Source organism: Struthio camelus, chromosome 20 (genome assembly GCF_040807025.1).
Source record: "Struthio camelus isolate bStrCam1 chromosome 20, bStrCam1.hap1, whole genome shotgun sequence".
NCBI lineage: Eukaryota > Metazoa > Chordata > Aves > Struthioniformes > Struthionidae > Struthio > Struthio camelus.
The window spans coordinates 12942279-12962669 of record NC_090961.1 but is presented as its reverse complement, the minus strand read 5'-3'; the positions used below and the strand labels follow the sequence as shown (position 1 = coordinate 12962669).

Below are 20391 nucleotides of genomic sequence, written 5' to 3'. Positions count from 1 at the left end.
GCCAGGATGTGGGCCTCAATGAGAGTTTTGCTTGTCACCACTTTCTGCCAGCACCGATTCCCTCCCATGACTCTGGATGACTCTCTGCAGGCAGATTTGGCCTGACTCTTTCAGATGAGATGACTGTGAAGCAGTACAGGTTAGTTGTACTTCCTGATCTGCTTCTGGCATCCTGCAACTGCAGAACCTCTTCCACCATCCCTGCACCTCACCTGCACCTTCTCATAGAGCTGTGGGGCACCCCGTGGGAGAGGACTGGAATTGCCAAGGGATGGAAACTGTCTGTGTGCTAGGCTGGAAACCTCAATAGCTAGCAACCTCCAAATTTGAAAAAGAAAAAGAATTTTATTTCTAGTTTGAATTTATCTGGCTTCATCTTCCAGCCACCAAGTCTCAGCCTTTGTCAGCCAGATTGAAGAAGTTTCTCGAGGCAGGAGTCTTCTCCTCTTGGAGAAACGTAGAGAGCTCAAGTTGCCTTTGCCATCTTTGAGGTATTCACAGAGATTACCCAACCGAACCTCCTGAGCAATGCAAAGGGTCTTATGCCCTCATACTTCTCCACCTTCCACCTTCTCTCATACCACTTCTTCCTGCCTGGTTCGTGGGCAGGGCTCCCCTAGCCAGGATCCAGGGAGCTACTTGGGCTTCCAGAAACACTGGAGGAAAATGGCCACCAAGCCCACCACAGTGGTCAGCACAATGAAGAAGATGGCACTTGCCCAGAGACCAGGCTGCTGCCCCTTGACATGCACCAGAGCTTCCGCGGGGATCATGTTCGTGAGGTTCAGCATGAAACCCAGAGTCCAGCCAATGTCCGTGTTTGCTGCCTGAGACAAGAGCAGAAGGGATCATCAAGAAGCGCCTTTCCCAGGCAGTGGTAGCTTTGGCATAGGGGACTGACAGGCACCTCTCCCAGGAGCTGCCCCAGCTATGATTTCACATATGGATCTGGCTGTTGCAAACCTGGCCTTACTAGCACTAGTTACACAGAGAGCTTTGGCTATTTTCCCTTCCCCAAGGACTAAAGGGGAGCTGAACATGGATGACTGCTGTGGTCCAGATGTGCCCTCTGTGACCTGCATATAATTTTGGATTGGAGCTGTCCACCTCCATGATCCTTTGAGTTTGATTATATTGTGGTGCAAATGGGTCGGGGGGCCACCGCCCCCTCTTGTACACTCATATCGGTTCTGTCATGCATCAGAGATCAAAGTTACCAAATCCTGCTCTGCCCTTCTCTGATCCCCTTAAAATTAGCTTCTGTCTTCACTGGAGTAAATGAGAAAAGAGTAGGTGTCAGAGGCTTTTGGGCAGGTAGAAGTGATGCTGTGCAGGGATCACTGGATGGCAGGCATGAGGCAGGGACACACTTCTAGACCTGTGGACTCCAGGGATGCTTCTCCTGAACATCTCTTCCTCCTCTTGCCAGCGGAAGGATGCATCCAGCAGCTGCCTGCCCCACCTCCCACTGCCCCTCAGGGCTTTTACCTTCCTGCTGAAGTGGATGCTGCTCCATGTGTGCTCATCAAACTTGTAGCCATCAAGTAGCAGTGTTAGGATGTAAACAGCCATGGAGCAGTACATGTGCAGGCGTTCCTTCTCCTGAGGAAAGTTCTTCACCAGCTGTGAGGGCCATTGGGGGACAAAATGCAATGAGGAATAAAACAGATGCTCAGAAACCCTCCCTGCCACAGGGAACAGCATGGTGTTCTCTTCCTGGGCATCCCAAGCATCGCTCTTGAGCAACCCCATTACTGGAGCAGGGACATCAGTACCAATAATTCCTTTAGCCACATGCTCTTTCCAAGGAGGAGCTGCTGAACTGCCCCTTCCACCCCTAGACCAGTGCACCTGCACATGCATCTGGCACACTTGACTGTGGAAACAGGTGTGGGAACCTCCATATGAGGTGGCTCGCCAAAGCTCTCCTGCGCTCCTAAGCCCAGAATATCGGGCCTGGACAGGCACAGGGCTCCTAGCTGCTCTTCACAGTGCTCTTACCTCTTCCCAAGTGTTGCTGCAGAAGTTCCAGATTGTAGAGTTGACATGGCCTAGGGACTGCTGGCCAGTCAGGTTCAGGAAGTGGAAGGTATAATAGAACCCGGAGAAGGCCTAGGGAAAAAAATAAGACTGTAAAAGCTACCAAGAATAACAAGAGCTATATCTCTCTTCTCATCCAAAAGAAGGCCCCTTTGCGTCTCCTCTGGGTTGTGGTCAGCATTGCCAACTCTGCCTTAGAGGAGTGGAATACAAGGGCAAAGGACAGGAAGGGGGCTGGCTGAGCTAGCTGCAGAACATCTCAGTGCTACTTCTTGGGGCAAATCCTAGCCTGATCCAGGGTCTCTTCTAGCCAGGAGACAGAGTCTCAGGTATTCCCAGGGTTCTGCATCCAGCACACGCTTGATGATCTACCAAAGACTAGGAGCTAGTAGACAAACCCCAGGCCTGCTGCTTGAGTTTGGGAGCCTGACCAGTTCAGATATGTCCCATGGGAACAAGACTATTCTGTTTTCTTCAGGTAGGGCTCAGACATTGCAGGAAAGGGAAGCCATCTCCCTGCGCAAGAGGAGAGTTTTGCAGATGGGACCAGCTCTGGTGTCTGCTCTCTCCCCTGCTCCCCCACAAACAGTGGAAGAGGAAACTCCCAGCCCCTGTCCTCCCAGTGCCACAGCCACATGGATGGAGGGCTCCTTACAAAGAACTGCCCCCGCACAGGTGGCTGATAAATGCCGTTGAACCCGCATGTCCGGTGGGCCCCGCAGGAGAAGTTGAAGAGTTTCTGGATGGCGGTCCTGCATGCCACTGGGTCTCCTGTCCCCGACACCATGAGGGCCTGTGCAGTGCTGGGTGTGCTCGGCGTGGGGACACAGGGACTGTCGTAGAGGGCTGCCACGGTGATGTTCTCCTGGTATCCCTTAGGGTAGCAGGGGTGCGATATCTGCTGGGGAGACGAGCTGTCCTAGAGAGAGCAGGAGCCGTTAGCAGTGCTTGGCTTGGGATGGCAGCCAGACCCCTCCTCCACAGCCCATCCTGTGCTTAGACCCTCCCAAAAAGCAGGATCTGGACCCCAGGGGGATTTGGGGGGAAGCGGGATACATCCTTTGCATGACTTTAACCTGCCCACAGCAGGATAGTTCTCCCTCTCTCCCCCACTGTAGCATCCCAGCCTTTGAGGGTGCTGCTGTTGACCATCTCCATTCAGGACTCCCTATTGTCTCTGAGCTGAGCTGTGCCGCAGCTCAGCCCCCTGCTGTACCTCCACGCCTATTTTGGGGGGGTCGGGGGGGGGGGGGAGCGCAGTGATTGGAGACTAGGTAATCTGAGCCAGGCAGTGCCAAATCAGGTGCCTGGACTCCCTGTCCTCGCCTCACTGGATGTTGCATAGTGCTGTCAGGTCAGCGCGACCTCCAAGGACTGGCCAGCAAGAGCGCAGGCTGAGGAAGAGGAGATCCGCTACAAAACGCCAGGGAGCACGGGGAGCAAAGCACACCATGAAGCACAGTATGGCCTTTCCTGCCATGTATTTTACCAGGAGCAAACAAGTCACCTCTTGTCCAGCAGAGGACTTGGTGGCTTTTGACACCACTCCAGTTTCAGTGGAACTGGTACCCGGGAAACCACCCGTGCCAGGGAACACTTCATGCCCATGCCTGTGGGGATAGGGAAGAACCGGAGGATACAGCCGGGCTCAGGAAGCAATTTGTTTTTGCAACAGAAAATGTCATCACAAAAACAAATACTGGGGAGAAGGGAGCTCTGCCTCCTCCTACCCAAGGGAGAGCATTTTTTAGTTCATGAGATAACACCTGAATTCATGACAATTTCCAAATTCCATAACCCTTTCTCCACAGGCAGGCACGTCTACCGTTTTGGGAAGACATTTGTCATGAACATGGGAAGTGGTTGAGCAGATCCTTGGAACCAGTGCCTGGGGAAGTCCGCAGTGGCTGGCTCCGCCTCTAGTACCTCACGGAGAGCTGCCAGCAGCATCTTCAAGGCCTGCGTCTGCCCATAGCAGAGGTAGCTGTGGGTGTAGAGCGAGTAGTTGGTGCCATATAGCCTGAAGAGGACGGAGGTGTTTTTGTCCTCCATGGCACCTCCAGGCTGGAAGGTTATTTGTGTTGAGGCGCCTCCAAGGTCCAGAGCTCCCAGCACCTCCGTGGCTTGTGGATGTTCCCATTTCTCTGCAAAGGAAAACTGGCCCCACCAGACAGCAAGTGTTAGTCTGAAATGCAGAAAATCGCAGTCCCTGTCCCTTTCATCAAGGCTTTGTGGGTTCAGAAGCCCCCGAGATATCTTCCGTGGTCCAGATCCCTGCTTCACCCCTTGCAGCCCACGTCCTCCCGGACCCACACAGGCCTCCGTGTAGCTCTGAGATGTGGCCCCTTAGCTGCTGCACATCAGCTTGGATTCAGCAGCCTTCAGGGAGGGAAAGAGTACCTGAGAAGCCCCTTTCTTTGCTCTGTTTGCAGGATCTGGTGGGGTTTGACATTGCTGCACCCCTTTGTCACCGAAACCGGCTCAGAGTCAAGAGGTAAGGGCAGGGCCAGGCTGAGCTGGCCACAAAAGCCCTCCTGCCCTTGGCTCTGTTAATGACGTCAGCGGAGCCCAAGGTGCGGTTCACAACAGGCTGCATTTGTTTGGGAGACTAGCGCCTTAAAACGACGTGTGTCTCTCCTCTGGGTTTAGAGAAATCTGGCTCTAGCTGAGATGGGCATATGTACACTGCATAACCCCTCTGTCCTCTCCCCCAGGCCCAAACCTTGACGAGTGTCTCCAGCAGGTAGTTGACAGTGATCCAGCCAAAGGAGCCCTCCTCGTTCCCTGTGAGGATCTGAGCTCCACGGAAGTCCACAGGGTACTGGCGAATGGCCTTGGCGACCTCGGCAAAGACCTGGTCAGCTTTTGTGCTGTTCTGCTCCCTGCGGAGGGAAGGACAGAGATGCCATGTGGTGGATGAGGCGGTTGCTGGCGTGTTTTCAGAGCGGTGCCCGCAGGAAAGGGCAGAGGAGCGGCACTGCTCCACTCCTCCTTCTGCAGAGGAGTGGCCCTGCTCAGAGAGAGGTTCTGTCCCTCCCACCCATCCGCTTCCCTGCCTGTGGGCTGGCTCTGCCCTCAAGCCACCAGATCAGGGTCCCTCAACCGGTGGATTGGGAGTCTCCCTAAAAACACTACCTGCTGGCTCTGTGTGAGCATGTGTGAAGGTTAATACAAGTCTAGCCCAGAAGGTTCCTCTTCCTCCTGGGACACTGCCAGGCTGTGGGGCTTCCCTGAGGGCACACCAAGCCAGCTCTGTTGGAAACTGAGGGCAGACTGCAGAAACGGATGCTCTGCCCACCGCCATGGCACGGCCTCCCCCTGATGAGGCAGCAGCCCCCACACCCCAGCACCCCGCACCCCAGCCCCTTGCATCAGCTATGATGGTCACCAGAAGCGCGTGGTGGGGAAGGGCCTGCAGAGGTGCCCAGGCTCGCAGGGCCATGCCCTGCCCAGGTACCTCAGCAGCCGCATGCCTGCTGTAGCCCCGAGGTAGGTGGGGGTCTCCCGCTGCACCTTTGCAGGGACGATCATCATGGCCTTGTCTAGGCAGGGCTTCAGGCTGGCTCCAGCCAGAGCAGGGTTGTCTGCGTAGCTGGAGATGCCGGCTCCTGAAACATGACCTCCCACGAGGGAGCGAGTTTAGAGAGACATTTCCAGCACTTCTCCCAGGTCCAGAGAGCTTTCTGGACCTCCTTGGCAATGTCTGTAATTCCCAGGCACAGCCCAAAGCTCTGCTGTGGTTGATGCTGTTCAAACACAACCCAAAAGATGACTGCTGGCCCAAAGAGCAATTAGGAACTACAGGCAAACTAGCAACAGAGATACAGCAACCCTTAGGGGCTTTACAGGGGGAGATTTCGCGTCCTGAAACATGACCTCCCATGAGGGAACAAGGTCAGCTCAACGAAGGAGGGGTGGAAGACAATCACTTCACCCAGATGTCCAGAAAGCCAGCAGGGAATTTTCCCTGAGTACGTCAGCTAGTAGTGCCAATTTTGCCAAGGCTGTCCCTAGAAGGTGACTGCTCAAACCCAGACAGCCTGGAGGCAGCGTGCTTGACAGGGCCACAGCATGCTGAAACAGCTGACAGCAAGTTCCTGGTCTCAAAAGATGGGAGAGAACCATGGTGTGACTGTCTTCTGATGCTACAGGGTGTCTGTAGAACCTGGACATGGCCCATGGGTCCTGTAAGACCTGGTCCATAAATGGGCAGCTCCTTATTTCTCCAAGGAAGGGGAAGACTCTTGTTTATCCTGCCGGGAGGACATGCAGAGTCAATACACACAAAGATGCCCTCTGCACGAGTGAACTCAGACAAGCTGGTTCTATTTCTAGATGCCAGTGCTGGATCTGAGCGTTCAGCAAGGCCCTGTGCTGGTTGGAGACAGGCTCTGGAATGGAAATATCACTATTTACCTTCCCCAGAGCTTTGCATGCCAATAGTGCTATTAGCCCAAGCACCCCCTCCTTTACCCTTTGCCCTCTCCCATACCTTTGCTTTGAAGCACAGTTAACCAGTAACCGGCAGAGAGTAGCCTCAGAGCCTTGATTTGACGTCGAGGCAAGCTCTGAGCCCTCTTACCCCTCTGCCCAAGCACCTCTGGCCTGGTTCTCTCGCATATACTAGTCCCAGCCCAGCTCCATGCATCATCTGGCTCTCCCTACCCACCCTCACTAGCCTGATCCTCTCTTCCAAGAAGACCAGTCTTTGTACCAAAGCCAGAGAACATCTTTGTGATAGAAACAAATGCCCCTCTGGCCGAAAACCAGCCAACTTGCCTTCAGTGTGTGTGTAGCAAGCCAGGCGAGCCAGCCTGGCATACTAGCTGCTCTTAGTCACTGGCCTGTGGGGCTCCAAGCCCTGGCATGTGGGGACAGCCACCGCTATCACTGGGGCCAGCCAGCCCCCATACATCTGAGCTAAGGGAAGGCAGGGGGACAGGGATGAACACATCCTAGCACACTGACCGGGTACAGCACAGGCCTCCACCTGGCTGACAATGCCTGTGCCGTTCTCCTTGTCCGCTGGCCACTGGTAGATGTAGAGAGCCGTGTGCGTGGAGCCAGCATCGAACACCAGGCCATACTGCAGGGAAGCAGAAGGGACATGGAACATTAGGGAGTGCAGACTAGATCTGGGGACTCATGCTGAACTGCCCACATTGGATGGAGGAATGGCTAAGGCTAGCTTTATCTGATCACAGAATTAGGAGAGCTCCAGGAGTCCTGGTAGGCGGGGAAAACCTGACTGGCTGGGAGAAGAGCATCACCACTGCAGGGGAAAGCGCTGTGACATTGCAGCCACTAGCTATATCACAGACATATCTCCATCACAAGCCCTTTCAGCTAGCAGGGAAGGCTCCTTGGTGCTCTGTGATGAAAAGGATGTATGCGGTGTAAGGCCAGTCACAAGGAAAAACTGTGCTCATGCTCATTGGGCATGCCAGCCAAGATGGGTATTGATCCCCATCTTGGTGACAAACTGCACAGCCTGCCTGAAATTTGGGGAAGAACTGGCCTTACCAAGGGGGAGCTGGCACCAAACTGAGAGCTGGTAGCTGAGCTCCTCCCAAGGACCCTACCTTGGTGTTGGAAGGCAGAAACACATCCTTCACATTTACGACAATCAGTATGAGGGCAATGATGCTGAAGACACAGGTGGCTGCCAGGAGAACTGCCACAGCCTTGGCTTTGTGCTCCATTCCTCCTCCAACCTGCAAGAACAGCCCCAACCCCCTACTCAGCACCACTGTGTTTGCAAGGTCAGTTTTGAAATGCAAGTCTCTTAGATGGACATGGGAATTCTTAAGGTGAGGTTTCTCCCATGTCCTAACAAGGGCTTGAAGCCATTCTGCAATGCATGGCTGATGTTATGGGAGGTTCTTTGCAGTCTAGGGGCAGGGACACCCGCTCTCTCTTCTGAGTTCTCCCAACCTGGGGGATTTTCAGCTTGACATTTGCAGCTCTATCTTTTTCATTTTCAGCCCCTGTCTCACCCCTCAGGCTCCTCTCTCCACACAGCCTAGACTCCTCTGCCCTGCTTGATCTAACAGCTGGGTGGCATGGCAGTGGCTAACCTGAGTCACAGACAGGGAGCAGGATCATACACTGGCATGTCCCCAGGGGGGGCCATTCCCTCTAGGGTGCAGAGTTGCATCCCTTCAGCACTTGCACGCTGTCATCAAACCCTGCACCCTCACAAAACTTGTCCCACGAGACTTGGGACCATGAGGTCACATATGTTGCCCAGCAGTCCTATAACTGCCCTGAGAGGCTTCTCTTTGCTCCAGGTAGGGGAACAGCATCTCCTTGGCTGTGTGGCTCCTCCTGCCTTGTCCAGCTCGCCTTGGCTCTTTGTGAATACATAGCAGGTAAGCAAACACACAGATACTGTGTTCCAGCCTGCAGGTGATCTCCAAGCCCCTCCTGCAGTCCAAAGGGCAAGCTGAAAGGTGTCAGAGTCAGAAAGCTCCCACTGATGTGGGGTGCAGATGAGCCCACTAATGAAGATGGTTGTGTGCAGATAGACACAGTATTTTACATGAAAGAAGACAAGGCCAGCAGGGCGCTGAAGAGCCCTGAGCAAATGAAGTGGAGCGCTGCTCCTCCCCCTCATCTGGGTGGGAGATCAGTTCCTGGCAGAATCAGCTCTAAAGCATCAATAAGAAAGTGCAGCTGGAAGCAAAGCCAGAGGGTTTGATTCTCTGCAATAGTTTCAATATACAGCAGCTAACACATCCCCATGGGCACCTCAGGTGTGCTCTTCAACACAGGCACACCTCTTCAACCTCTTCCTCCATCACCCTGCTTCTCCCAGCCAGCATGTACCAGCAGGAAGTGCGGCTAACCTATGTCTACTGTGCTGACTTGGAAGCCAGACTCTAGATGAGTGGCAGACACCTCGAGAGCCCTGGACAAAGAGTGGTTTAACCCAACCAGTGCTTTGGGCCTTGGGGCTGTCACTTGTTATACAATTCTCCTGGCAGTACATAAAAAGACAGAGGAATTCCCTTGCCTCTTAGCCAGACCAATTCAGTGGCTCTAACAGGAGGGGAAAGACATTTGGTCATGTCCTGTTTTGGAGTCAGCATCTCCAGTGATGAACAAGGGTTACCAATGCCCTGTATAACATGGGATGTATCATGATGGATAGCAGCAATTCTCTTATGTCCCACAGGGAACATGGGACTACAAGAAACCCCTGTCAAACCTTTTCCTGCGGTCAAGAGTCCTTCCCTGTATGGTAGCTATGGTGAGAAGAAATTGTATGTAGGTAGGTTATGAATTCCCATATTATCACATCTCCAGTGTGATCAGCCCTGTGAGAATCTCTGCTAGGCCTTGCTTATACTCAGGGCTTTGCAGGCAGAACCTTGCTTGCAAGAGTAGTCCAGGGTGGACACAGCTTCTCTGGCAGGAGCATGTTTGCTGGCAAGAACTTGTCTGCACTTTGCGTGAACATAAATGTATCTTTGGGAAGTGATTCCCCTGCCCCAGGTAATACTGCAGTGGAGAAAGGCCCAAGCCCAGCCCACATCCTGGAAAAATCTGTCCTGAGCACTATGTGATGGATCAGTATGGATTTTTTTTTAACCTCTGTGAGTTAACTCTGTGCGATCCTGCATGCAGAAGCAGGTGGGGAACCAGCTCTACCAGCTCCTGATATGGAAAAATTTCTATTTTGTCTCTGCAGGAGGTAATACCTGAAGGAAGCATAGGGTCCATGAGGCCCAAGGGAGGAGAGCAGGACGTAGGAAGCGAGCCCAGGGAGAGGAAAGCAAACACGGATGAGTGCAGAAAGCTGATTGAACTACCCAATGTTTAAATGGCACCTCAGGAACGGTGGGCAGTGATACCCACTCCTCTAGATGCACCCATCGCCCTTTGGGAAGCAAGTTCAGTGCATGAACAGAAAGGATAGGATGGCAGTGGTGATACTCCCAAAGTTAAAATAGAAATATGTTGCTGTATGGCTCTGAAAGAAGCAATCTCAGGCAGTGCAACTTTCCAGTGTGGAAAGTTCACAGCTGTGCATATTGCTTTGGTTGTTCTTGCAGCAGTTTATTGATCAGACACAATAGAGTGCTGTATAAGGACATCACTCATCTTGCAGTGTTCCTCACTAGGAGGGAGGTTGGCCTTAAAATTCATGAGATAAGGCTCGGAGGCAGTGCTGTATCTAAACTGTTTCTTAGGAAAATTGAAAGCTGGATTTCCCCACCATGCAGCTTTGAGATTTGAAATGACTCTTAAGATCAATAAGCAAATTTTCATGCTGAGGCCATGAATCTTTGCCATGCTGAGTGGTCCCCTCCTTCCCATCTCTCTCACCAGCACTTGGGCTCTGCAGTGCCACCATCCCCCTGTGCCCCAGCACCACTTGCACTTTGCGCTGGTGAATGGCCAGCATTTCAGGACACAGCTCTGCCAGGAAGTCCCAGCCATCTCCCTCTATCCTCTCCTAGCAAGGAGCCAGTGGAGCATGTTTATGCTCTGATACCCAGCTCTGCTGCTGCCGATGGGTGCTCAGCTGGGTCTCAGCCCACCCATGCACAGCCTCCTCTGAGCAGAGCCATGCTTCCAGTGAGACAACATCCCTGGGACCCTCCACTGCCCACTGCTCACCTGTGCTGCTCCCAGTGTGGGCGACGCTGTGACTAGGGCTGGACGGCCAGCTTGTGTTGGTGTCAGAGCATACCTGGGAGCGCGGAGCCCTGCTCCTGGGACAAAGGCTGCCCTGGAGTCGCCAGGATATGGCCCTCCCCTTGGCCCAGGACCAACAACCTGCCCAGGGAGGCAGCTTGTCCAGGAGCCAACAGGAAGGCTGAGGCAAGGCTCTTAGTTAGAGAACCAGCATGGAAATAGCCTCCAGGATTAACCACTTATGTGCTGGTGGGCACAACAGTCTCTCTCACCAGGCACTACCTGAGACGCTTGTGGCAGGGGGTGGTCCTGTGTCCCTGCACTGTTCTACAGCACGGAAAGGGTTCAGCATGGATGCAGCTCTCCCTGAAGTCCATGACAAGTCCCAGCCGTCACCACTACCATCTCGGAGGATCCTAGGCCTGGCAGGCAGGTTGGGTGAGGGATGAGGCTACCACCTGAGGTTTGGGAGAGAGGCTTCTGCCCCACAGACATCCCTGCCCCATATATGCTGAATAAACACACCACGGCACTGCTGCTATCGCTGAGCTCTGCTGTCACCTGCACTACCCCACTGCAGGCTGGCAGAGGGGCCCAGGGCTGAAATGGGAGAGCCCTGGCAAGCAGAGACCCATCTCCATGGCCTGGGCACCCATCTCCAGATACTGATGCAGATGCACACATGTGGGGAAGGCTAAGTCCCTGGCCTGAGCATGGCCACTGCAACTGCCGTGGAAGAGTGCTGCTCCTTCCGTTGCGCTGAGCCAGCGCAAAGTGCCCGCCCAGGACAAGCAGGCGGGGGAACCCGGACTTCCGAGCCCAGCTCAGGCTGTGCTTTCACTTTGAGTCCCTCTGTCGGGGCTGGGCTCTGGCAGGGCCCCACAGAGAGAGGGCAGCCAGGGCTGCCCCCTTCCATCCCCCATCTCCTGACCCTTCCCAGAGCTGCCCCGAGGCTGGACCTGGGCGGGAGGGGGCGATCTGCGGAGGCGAGCCCTGGGGTCTGCTCAGCTCGGTGCACCTACACCCTAGGAGGAAGAAGCGGGGCCCTCCCCAGGACAGGTATGGCAGAGGGTGTCCGAGTTTGCCTGCCAGCCCCTTCCCAGGGGCTGGGCATTCACCAGGCAGAAGGGCAGCTTCTGACCCTGCCTCTTCCAATAGTAGGGAGTTCCTGGTGTGAGCGCCTTGGGGACTCTCTTCCCAGCATCCCTCCCTGGGCCTGGAGAGAGGACAAAATCTTTCCAGCACAGTTTTAGGGGTCCTTAGTGACTGGGCTTTTTTTCCCGCTTGCAAAGAGGTAGGTTTGTGAGACTGTTCAGTGCTTGGAAGAGGGCAGGGTAGTTTCTACATTCAGAGTGACCTAGGCTCTGTGCCTCTGGCTGTAAAGTCTCCACAAGGCTACAGGATGGCACACCCTCCCCAAGACACCACTGCTGCTCTGAGCTGCTTATTCAAGGGTTAGGCAGCTCCTGAGAGCGTGAGGAAAATAGGGACACTTGAAGGAGCTGGAGACACTCGGGGAGCAGAGAGCTGGGTTGGCATTGGCCTTACATGATCTTTTCCCTTTACAGCTCAGCACAGAAATGTCAAAGTGCCTACTAAAGGGGGATGTCCGGTACCTTGTGGCCACGCTGGCACTGCTGGGAATTATCACCATCTACCTGATCCTAGCTCCAGCAAGGGACACTTTCCTTCCTCCGAGGACGAAGGTAGGTGCACAGTTGGGCCTGGAAGAGTCCTGGAACAACTTCCAGCCTTTTCCCACCTCTTCCATCCTTGTGCCAGCCCTGTTCTCCTCTCTGCTTATGAGCTTCTCTGCAACCAGCCCAGTCTGTTTTGGCCTTAACCTGAGCAAGCAGTGCTGAGTAGATCAAACCCTCCCATAAACCAGAGTACCACCTCCTTGCTAAGGACGGAGAAGAAGATAAATGATCACAGAATCACAGAATCGTTTAGGTTGGAAGGAACCTCTGGAGATCATCTAGTCCAACCTCCCTGCTCAAGCAGGGTCCTCTAGAGCATATTTCCCAGGATCACATCCAGACGGGTTTTGAATATCTCCAGGGAAGGAGACTCCACTACCTCTCTGGGCAACCTCTTCCAGTGCTCTGTCACCCTCACAGTGAAGAAGTTTTTTCTCAGGTGAGAAAGGGTGATGTGACCCTTCCCCTGGTACTGCTCCACCTTCCACCCCAGGCACCTTCTCTCTCTTTTCAGATACCCAGACCATGTGGTGGGTTTCCATCCCTGGGTCCTGCGGCTTTGTGCTGTTCTCTGTTTGTGGATTTTTGGAGACTGTTACAAAAATACCACTGTTTGTGAGATTTACCAGTCCTGAAGATCTATGAGTAGCTCTGGCAGCTTGAACCATTTAAGATGCAAATATCCCTTGGGTGCATGTGTGGTAGTCTCCTGCATGTCTTCCCTTTCCATGCTATAACTCCCTTGGTGGCTAAATCACAGGGTTCAGAAACAAAGTGAGGTTGTTGGCAGGAGGCTAGAAGTGTAATTCTGGGCATGCTGCTCTCCTCCGCACACTGGAACCGAGAACAGATGCTCTTAGACACACCCATGGCACTTCATGCAGCCTCGAGCACTCTGTGACCCGTGTCCCTTCTGCTTCCCTGCAGTATGGCCTGGTGTTCGATGCTGGCTCCACGCACACTGCTCTCTACATCTACCAGTGGCCAGCGGACAAGGAGAACGGCACAGGCATCATCAGCCAAGTGGAGGCCTGCACTGTGCCTGGTCAGTGTGCTTGGATGTGTCTGTCCCTCTCCCTCTGCCTCCCATGTCAGTGTCCCCAGCGAACTGCCAGCAGGTTTCCTCAGTGCAGAGGAAGTTCTGATGGGGCAGGCACCCAGAGAGACAGTGAAAAGGTGCTTGAAGCAAAGCAGAGCTCCGGGATTTCTGTTGATCCCTCAGAAGGCCTGAGAGTGCTTTGGGCTACTGTACTCTGTGCCTCCGAAAGTACAGTTTGTGAATTGAGACTTTTAGCCTACGCTGGGCCAGAAAGGGATGTCCTGGGTAGAAAAGTCAAAGCAAGCTTTTATGGGTGAGAAGCTATGGTTTAGGGATCCCTAGGGCAATGGGGTGATCAAGGCTGCCCAGAGGTGGCTAAGAAATTAGGCCTTCAGTTAGCACAGTTTCTGGAACTGGTCCAATTTCACAGCTTCTGGTAATGCATGATCCTGCAGCCTCACATGTTAGACATAAGGAGTTTGCTCATTCTCTCCTGCAGCCACTTCTTTGGCTCTTCTTCCCGTAACATCTCTTTACAGTGTTTCTCGTAACTTAAAGTGCAGCTCCGTGTTTCCACAGGTCATCCTATAACACCTGCAAAAGCCCCTAAGGGTTGCTGTATCTCTGTTGCTAGTTTGCCTGTAGTTCCTAATTGCTCTTTGGGCCAGCAGTCATCTTTTGGGTTGTGTTTGAACAGCATCAACCACAGCAGAGCTTTGGGCTGTGCCTGGGAATTACAGACATTGCCAAGGAGGTCCAGAAAGCTCTCTGGACCTGGGAGAAGTGCTGGAAATGTCTCTCTAAACTCGCTCCCTCGTGGGAGGTCATGTTTCAGGAGCCGGCATCTCCAGCTACGCAGACAACCCTGCTCTGGCTGGAGCCAGCCTGAAGCCCTGCCTAGACAAGGCCATGATGATCGTCCCTGCAAAGGTGCAGCGGGAGACCCCCACCTACCTCGGGGCTACAGCAGGCATGCGGCTGCTGAGGTACCTGGGCAGGGCATGGCCCTGCGAGCCTGGGCACCTCTGCAGGCCCTTCCCCACCACGCGCTTCTGGTGACCATCATAGCTGATGCAAGGGGCTGGGGTGCGGGGTGCTGGGGTGTGGGGGCTGCTGCCTCATCAGGGGGAGGCCGTGCCATGGCGGTGGGCAGAGCATCCGTTTCTGCAGTCTGCCCTCAGTTTCCAACAGAGCTGGCTTGGTGTGCCCTCAGGGAAGCCCCACAGCCTGGCAGTGTCCCAGGAGGAAGAGGAACCTTCTGGGCTAGACTTGTATTAACCTTCACACATGCTCACACAGAGCCAGCAGGTAGTGTTTTTAGGGAGACTCCCAATCCACCGGTTGAGGGACCCTGATCTGGTGGCTTGAGGGCAGAGCCAGCCCACAGGCAGGGAAGCGGATGGGTGGGAGGGACAGAACCTCTCTCTGAGCAGGGCCACTCCTCTGCAGAAGGAGGAGTGGAGCAGTGCCGCTCCTCTGCCCTTTCCTGCGGGCACCGCTCTGAAAACACGCCAGCAACCGCCTCATCCACCACATGGCATCTCTGTCCTTCCCTCCGCAGGGAGCAGAACAGCACAAAAGCTGACCAGGTCTTTGCCGAGGTCGCCAAGGCCATTCGCCAGTACCCTGTGGACTTCCGTGGAGCTCAGATCCTCACAGGGAACGAGGAGGGCTCCTTTGGCTGGATCACTGTCAACTACCTGCTGGAGACACTCGTCAAGGTTTGGGCCTGGGGGAGAGGACAGAGGGGTTATGCAGTGTACATATGCCCATCTCAGCTAGAGCCAGATTTCTCTAAACCCAGAGGAGAGACACACGTCGTTTTAAGGCGCTAGTCTCCCAAACAAATGCAGCCTGTTGTGAACCGCACCTTGGGCTCCGCTGACGTCATTAACAGAGCCAAGGGCAGGAGGGCTTTTGTGGCCAGCTCAGCCTGGCCCTGCCCTTACCTCTTGACTCTGAGCCGGTTTCGGTGACAAAGGGGTGCAGCAATGTCAAACCCCACCAGATCCTGCAAACAGAGCAAAGAAAGGGGCTTCTCAGGTACTCTTTCCCTCCCTGAAGGCTGCTGAATCCAAGCTGATGTGCAGCAGCTAAGGGGCCACATCTCAGAGCTACACGGAGGCCTGTGTGGGTCCGGGAGGACGTGGGCTGCAAGGGGTGAAGCAGGGATCTGGACCACGGAAGATATCTCGGGGGCTTCTGAACCCACAAAGCCTTGATGAAAGGGACAGGGACTGCGATTTTCTGCATTTCAGACTAACACTTGCTGTCTGGTGGGGCCAGTTTTCCTTTGCAGAGAAATGGGAACATCCACAAGCCACGGAGGTGCTGGGAGCTCTGGACCTTGGAGGCGCCTCAACACAAATAACCTTCCAGCCTGGAGGTGCCATGGAGGACAAAAACACCTCCGTCCTCTTCAGGCTATATGGCACCAACTACTCGCTCTACACCCACAGCTACCTCTGCTATGGGCAGACGCAGGCCTTGAAGATGCTGCTGGCAGCTCTCCGTGAGGTACTAGAGGCGGAGCCAGCCACTGCGGACTTCCCCAGGCACTGGTTCCAAGGATCTGCTCAACCACTTCCCATGTTCATGACAAATGTCTTCCCAAAACGGTAGACGTGCCTGCCTGTGGAGAAAGGGTTATGGAATTTGGAAATTGTCATGAATTCAGGTGTTATCTCATGAACTAAAAAATGCTCTCCCTTGGGTAGGAGGAGGCAGAGCTCCCTTCTCCCCAGTATTTGTTTTTGTGATGACATTTTCTGTTGCAAAAACAAATTGCTTCCTGAGCCCGGCTGTATCCTCCGGTTCTTCCCTATCCCCACAGGCATGGGCATGAAGTGTTCCCTGGCACGGGTGGTTTCCCGGGTACCAGTTCCACTGAAACTGGAGTGGTGTCAAAAGCCACCAAGTCCTCTGCTGGACAAGAGGTGACTTGTTTGCTCCTGGTAAAATACATGGCAGGAAAGGCCATACTGTGCTTCATGGTGTGCTTTGCTCCCCGTGCTCCCTGGCGTTTTGTAGCGGATCTCCTCTTCCTCAGCCTGTGCTCTTGCTGGCCAGTCCTTGGAGGTCGCGCTGACCTGACAGCACTATGCAACATCCAGTGAGGCGAGGACAGGGAGTCCAGGCACCTGATTTGGCACTGCCTGGCTCAGATTACCTAGTCTCCAATCACTGCGCTCCCCCCCCCCCCCGACCCCCCCAAAATAGGCGTGGAGGTACAGCAGGGGGCTGAGCTGCGGCACAGCTCAGCTCAGAGACAATAGGGAGTCCTGAATGGAGATGGTCAACAGCAGCACCCTCAAAGGCTGGGATGCTACAGTGGGGGAGAGAGGGAGAACTATCCTGCTGTGGGCAGGTTAAAGTCATGCAAAGGATGTATCCCGCTTCCCCCCAAATCCCCCTGGGGTCCAGATCCTGCTTTTTGGGAGGGTCTAAGCACAGGATGGGCTGTGGAGGAGGGGTCTGGCTGCCATCCCAAGCCAAGCACTGCTAACGGCTCCTGCTCTCTCTAGGACAGCTCGTCTCCCCAGCAGATATCGCACCCCTGCTACCCTAAGGGATACCAGGAGAACATCACCGTGGCAGCCCTCTACGACAGTCCCTGTGTCCCCACGCCGAGCACACCCGGCACTGCACAGGCCCTCATGGTGTCGGGGACAGGAGACCCAGTGGCATGCAGGACCGCCATCCAGAAACTCTTCAACTTCTCCTGCGGGGCCCACCGGACATGCGGGTTCAACGGCATTTATCAGCCACCTGTGCGGGGGCAGTTCTTTGTAAGGAGCCCTCCATCCATGTGGCTGTGGTACGGTTGTGGGGTTTCTGGGATAGCAGAGACTGGCAACAGCCCAGAGGAATCTGCTGTACAAGAAAATTCTGGATAGTGCCAGGAATGATTGACACCTTGAAAGCTGGTATGTGCTCGATGCATGGGTGCTCAGCAGTGTGCCAGACAGACCTTGACCTCCAAGGTGCTCCATTCTCACAGCATCTCTCACTATTTCAGCATTGGGAGCAGTCTCCAGGACTGACTAGCAGGCATCAGCATTGGGGGGCTAATCAGAGAGGTGTCTTGCCTGAGGCTCCCCTGCAAAGCAGCTGGAATGAGGTGTGGGTGGGTAGCAGGGGCCTAGGTGCTTTGCTAATCTACCACCTTTACTCTTAAACACCCACAGGCCTTTTCTGGGCTTTATTACAACCTACACTTTCTGAACCTGACCAGTGGGCAGTCCCTGAGCTCAGTCAATGCCACCATCTGGGACTTCTGCACCAGAGACTGGGAAAAGGTAAGATCCTACCTAGGATCTGCCAGCCCTGCCTGCATTTCACACATCCTGGGCACAGATAGATTTCAGGACTTGTCTGCAGCCCGTCTTCCACAGTGTGCATGGACAGCTGGAGGGTCCTGGAAGGAGCACAGAGATATCTGTGCAGGGAGACAGATGGGAGAGCAATTTACAGCCTCCCAGGTTGTCCTTTCACCCCAAACTCAGGGGCTCCCAAGTCTTTGCTCCTGGTTGCTCTGCAGAGTCCTTCCCCACAGCATGGGTACACCAAGCACTGCTCCACGCTGGCAGCCTCTTCTTGCTCTTCCATATCTGCAGGTGCAGAAGGAGTTCCCCAACGTGGACAAGGCCTATCTATATAATTACTGTGCAGCCAGCTCCTATGTCCTCACCCTCCTGCTGCAAGGCTACAAATTCAATGACAAGACATGGCCCAACATCCACTTTATCCAAAAGGTAGGAAAGCTTCTAGCTGCAGCTAGCTTTCATGCTTTGTGCCATTAAATGAGTTGCATCTACCCTGTGCCTCCTGGGTGAGGGAGCAGGAGATAACAAGGTGGCACGGTCCCCTGCCCATGCCCCTCTGGCAGGGGAGCGAGAAGCGGACTGAGGAGCTCTTGAGTTACATTCACAGGCACCTGCTGGGGCATCTGTAGCTGCAAATTCCAATCTGGAATATGCTCTCCCATAGCTTGCCTTGCTAATGGGATATTTGCAGCCCAAGATGTACGCAGGTTCTGTGGCTGTGGAACAGACCCCTTGGAGTGCTATGGCAAAGGTCTCTTCTAGCTCTCCAGCTTGCCTGATACTTTGCAGCCCTTCATGTTCCTCATCTTTCTCCATCTGCCCAGGTCGCTAACATAGATGTGGGTTGGACCCTGGGCTATATGCTCAATCTCACCAACATGATTCCCTCAGAGACTCCCCAGAGAGGCACCGCACTCCAAAGAAGCATGTGGACAGCAGCCACAATCACATTGTTCATCATGCTTTTCCTCTGCTTCTGGCTGTTTGTGGCCATATGTCACCAGAGAAAATTAGCCAGTTATGAGACTCTCTAGTAACACTGGCCCCAGAAGCTGTTGAAGCTCCTTGGTCCTGCTGCCACACTTCTGTGAGGAGCTGCAGACTGGAGGAATCACACCCGTGTCCGGGAGCTGTGAACTAGTAATGCAGTGTACGAGTACCCCAGCCTGGTGATCTGGAACTGGCACAGACTTTATAAAATCTCTCTGTAACTGTGTGCTGTGTTGTGCTCCTTTCCTCTTCCTGCTGGTTAAGGATGCTTTAGAGATTGATGCTTTAGAGATGTTAGAGATGACATAGCTCTGTGGTGAAGGTGTGGGTACAGCAGTGACGTGGAGCAGTTGGAGGTGATGGGAACTGTGGGTCAAAGAAGAGAAAAGTGGCGTCTGGCAGCAAAAGGATCCTTGTAGGACTGGTTACTGCCTGCAACAGATACCCCCTGTGAGACAGACTTACAAAGGTCCTGTTCTGTCCAGGGGCAAGGACCTGCATCTCCTGAGACCAGTGCCAGTGAGCAGAGCAGGCCAGAGGTGGGCATAGGTGGGACTTGGGCTCTACCAAAGGATAGGAAGCTCTGTGAGGTGGGGAGATTGCAACAGCACCCTATTTTCCTGTATGAAGTCTCCTCTCTCATTTGGCTGTGCCACATATCTGTGCCCAGCAGATATCCCATCACCCCTTTCCAGCATACAAGGATATTTGGGAACTCTGCTGGGAGCTGTAAGTGGGTAGTTCCTGGGGTTCCCCTGCAGAGTGTCCCACTGGCGGGTGGTAGATGAGTGAGAGCTTCAGGCCCAGGACAGGGACTGCAGGTATCCATTCTTGCCGTAGTTTTCACACATCCTCCCTGAGCAGCCCAGGATTTGCCAGTTCTGAAGGGCCTAGTTTAAGGGCTTCATTTCCATGCACACTTAAGAAAAAGTTGGGCTCTGAAGCAAGGGAGATAGATAGCTGAAAAGAGGCCTGCTCCTGCAGTCCTAATGCATCCTTTCTACCTTTTACCGGCACATGGGGCGTCTTATCACTGCCCTGCTCTCTAGACTGAACCTATGCCACAAGGTCAGAGTGTGTGTCTGTGAGCATCCCTGTGCAGGGGCAGAGGCTGTTCTGCACATGCCAAGGCACAAGCATTCTCTGCCAGTTGCAGAAGCAGCAGCCAACCCGCAGTGTCACCACTGCTACCCCAAAGCCCTGCGGCTCTGTGTGCACATCAGGGCCCATCACCACATTTCACTTCACATTTCATTTCAGGAAATAGAGATTTGCACTTGCATTTCTTTCTCATTCTGCCCTGTGTCTACTTATTCATCACCTCTGGCACTGGGACTCATGCAGGGATTGGCTCTGCCCAGGGCAGGCAGAGGCTAGGAGCTGCTGTGCTATTGATGGAGTGGCTAGGGTGAGGTGAGGACACCATGGCTCTCTGAAGGAAAAGGCGCTTGTCCTCCTGCCCTGCTGGCTCCCTTCAGACATAACACAAAAGTTGTGAGGTCTCCAGGGGTGAAGGCCAGCTTGTGCCCTTTGCTCCTGACCCTCAACTGGAAGGACCCTTTGGCAGCAACACGCCCTGCTCCAGTGCTCTGACCAGTCTCATCATCTCTAGCTGGATGGTTTCTGGACTGGCTTGCTCAGACCTCACATCAGT

At 54.1% G+C, this 20391-nt stretch overlaps 2 protein-coding genes across 2 annotated transcripts; one reads left to right on the top strand and one right to left on the bottom strand.

Moving 5' to 3' along the window:
• Window positions 1-325: 325 nt before the first annotated feature.
• Window positions 326-10751, bottom strand: ENTPD8 (ectonucleoside triphosphate diphosphohydrolase 8). The gene is made up of 10 exons (XM_068914372.1): window positions 10666-10751; window positions 7623-7754; window positions 7009-7126; window positions 5498-5648; window positions 4763-4922; window positions 3967-4197; window positions 2696-2959; window positions 2002-2112; window positions 1489-1623; window positions 326-827 (listed from the first exon to the last, which is right to left on the bottom strand). The coding sequence occupies exons 2-10, from the start codon at window positions 7740-7742 to the stop codon at window positions 636-638; spliced, it is 1482 nt and encodes a 493-aa protein (XP_068770473.1). The 5' UTR covers window positions 7743-7754; window positions 10666-10751; the 3' UTR covers window positions 326-635.
• Window positions 10752-11463: 712 nt separating this feature from the next.
• Window positions 11464-18963, top strand: LOC104139807 (ectonucleoside triphosphate diphosphohydrolase 8-like). The gene is made up of 10 exons (XM_068914988.1): window positions 11464-11742; window positions 12252-12389; window positions 13311-13428; window positions 14258-14408; window positions 14984-15143; window positions 15709-15939; window positions 16947-17210; window positions 17610-17720; window positions 18039-18176; window positions 18572-18963. Exons 2-10 carry the CDS (start codon window positions 12264-12266, stop codon window positions 18779-18781), a joined length of 1509 nt encoding a protein of 502 aa, XP_068771089.1. The 5' UTR covers window positions 11464-11742; window positions 12252-12263; the 3' UTR covers window positions 18782-18963.
• The last annotated feature ends 1428 nt before the right edge of the window (window positions 18964-20391 follow it).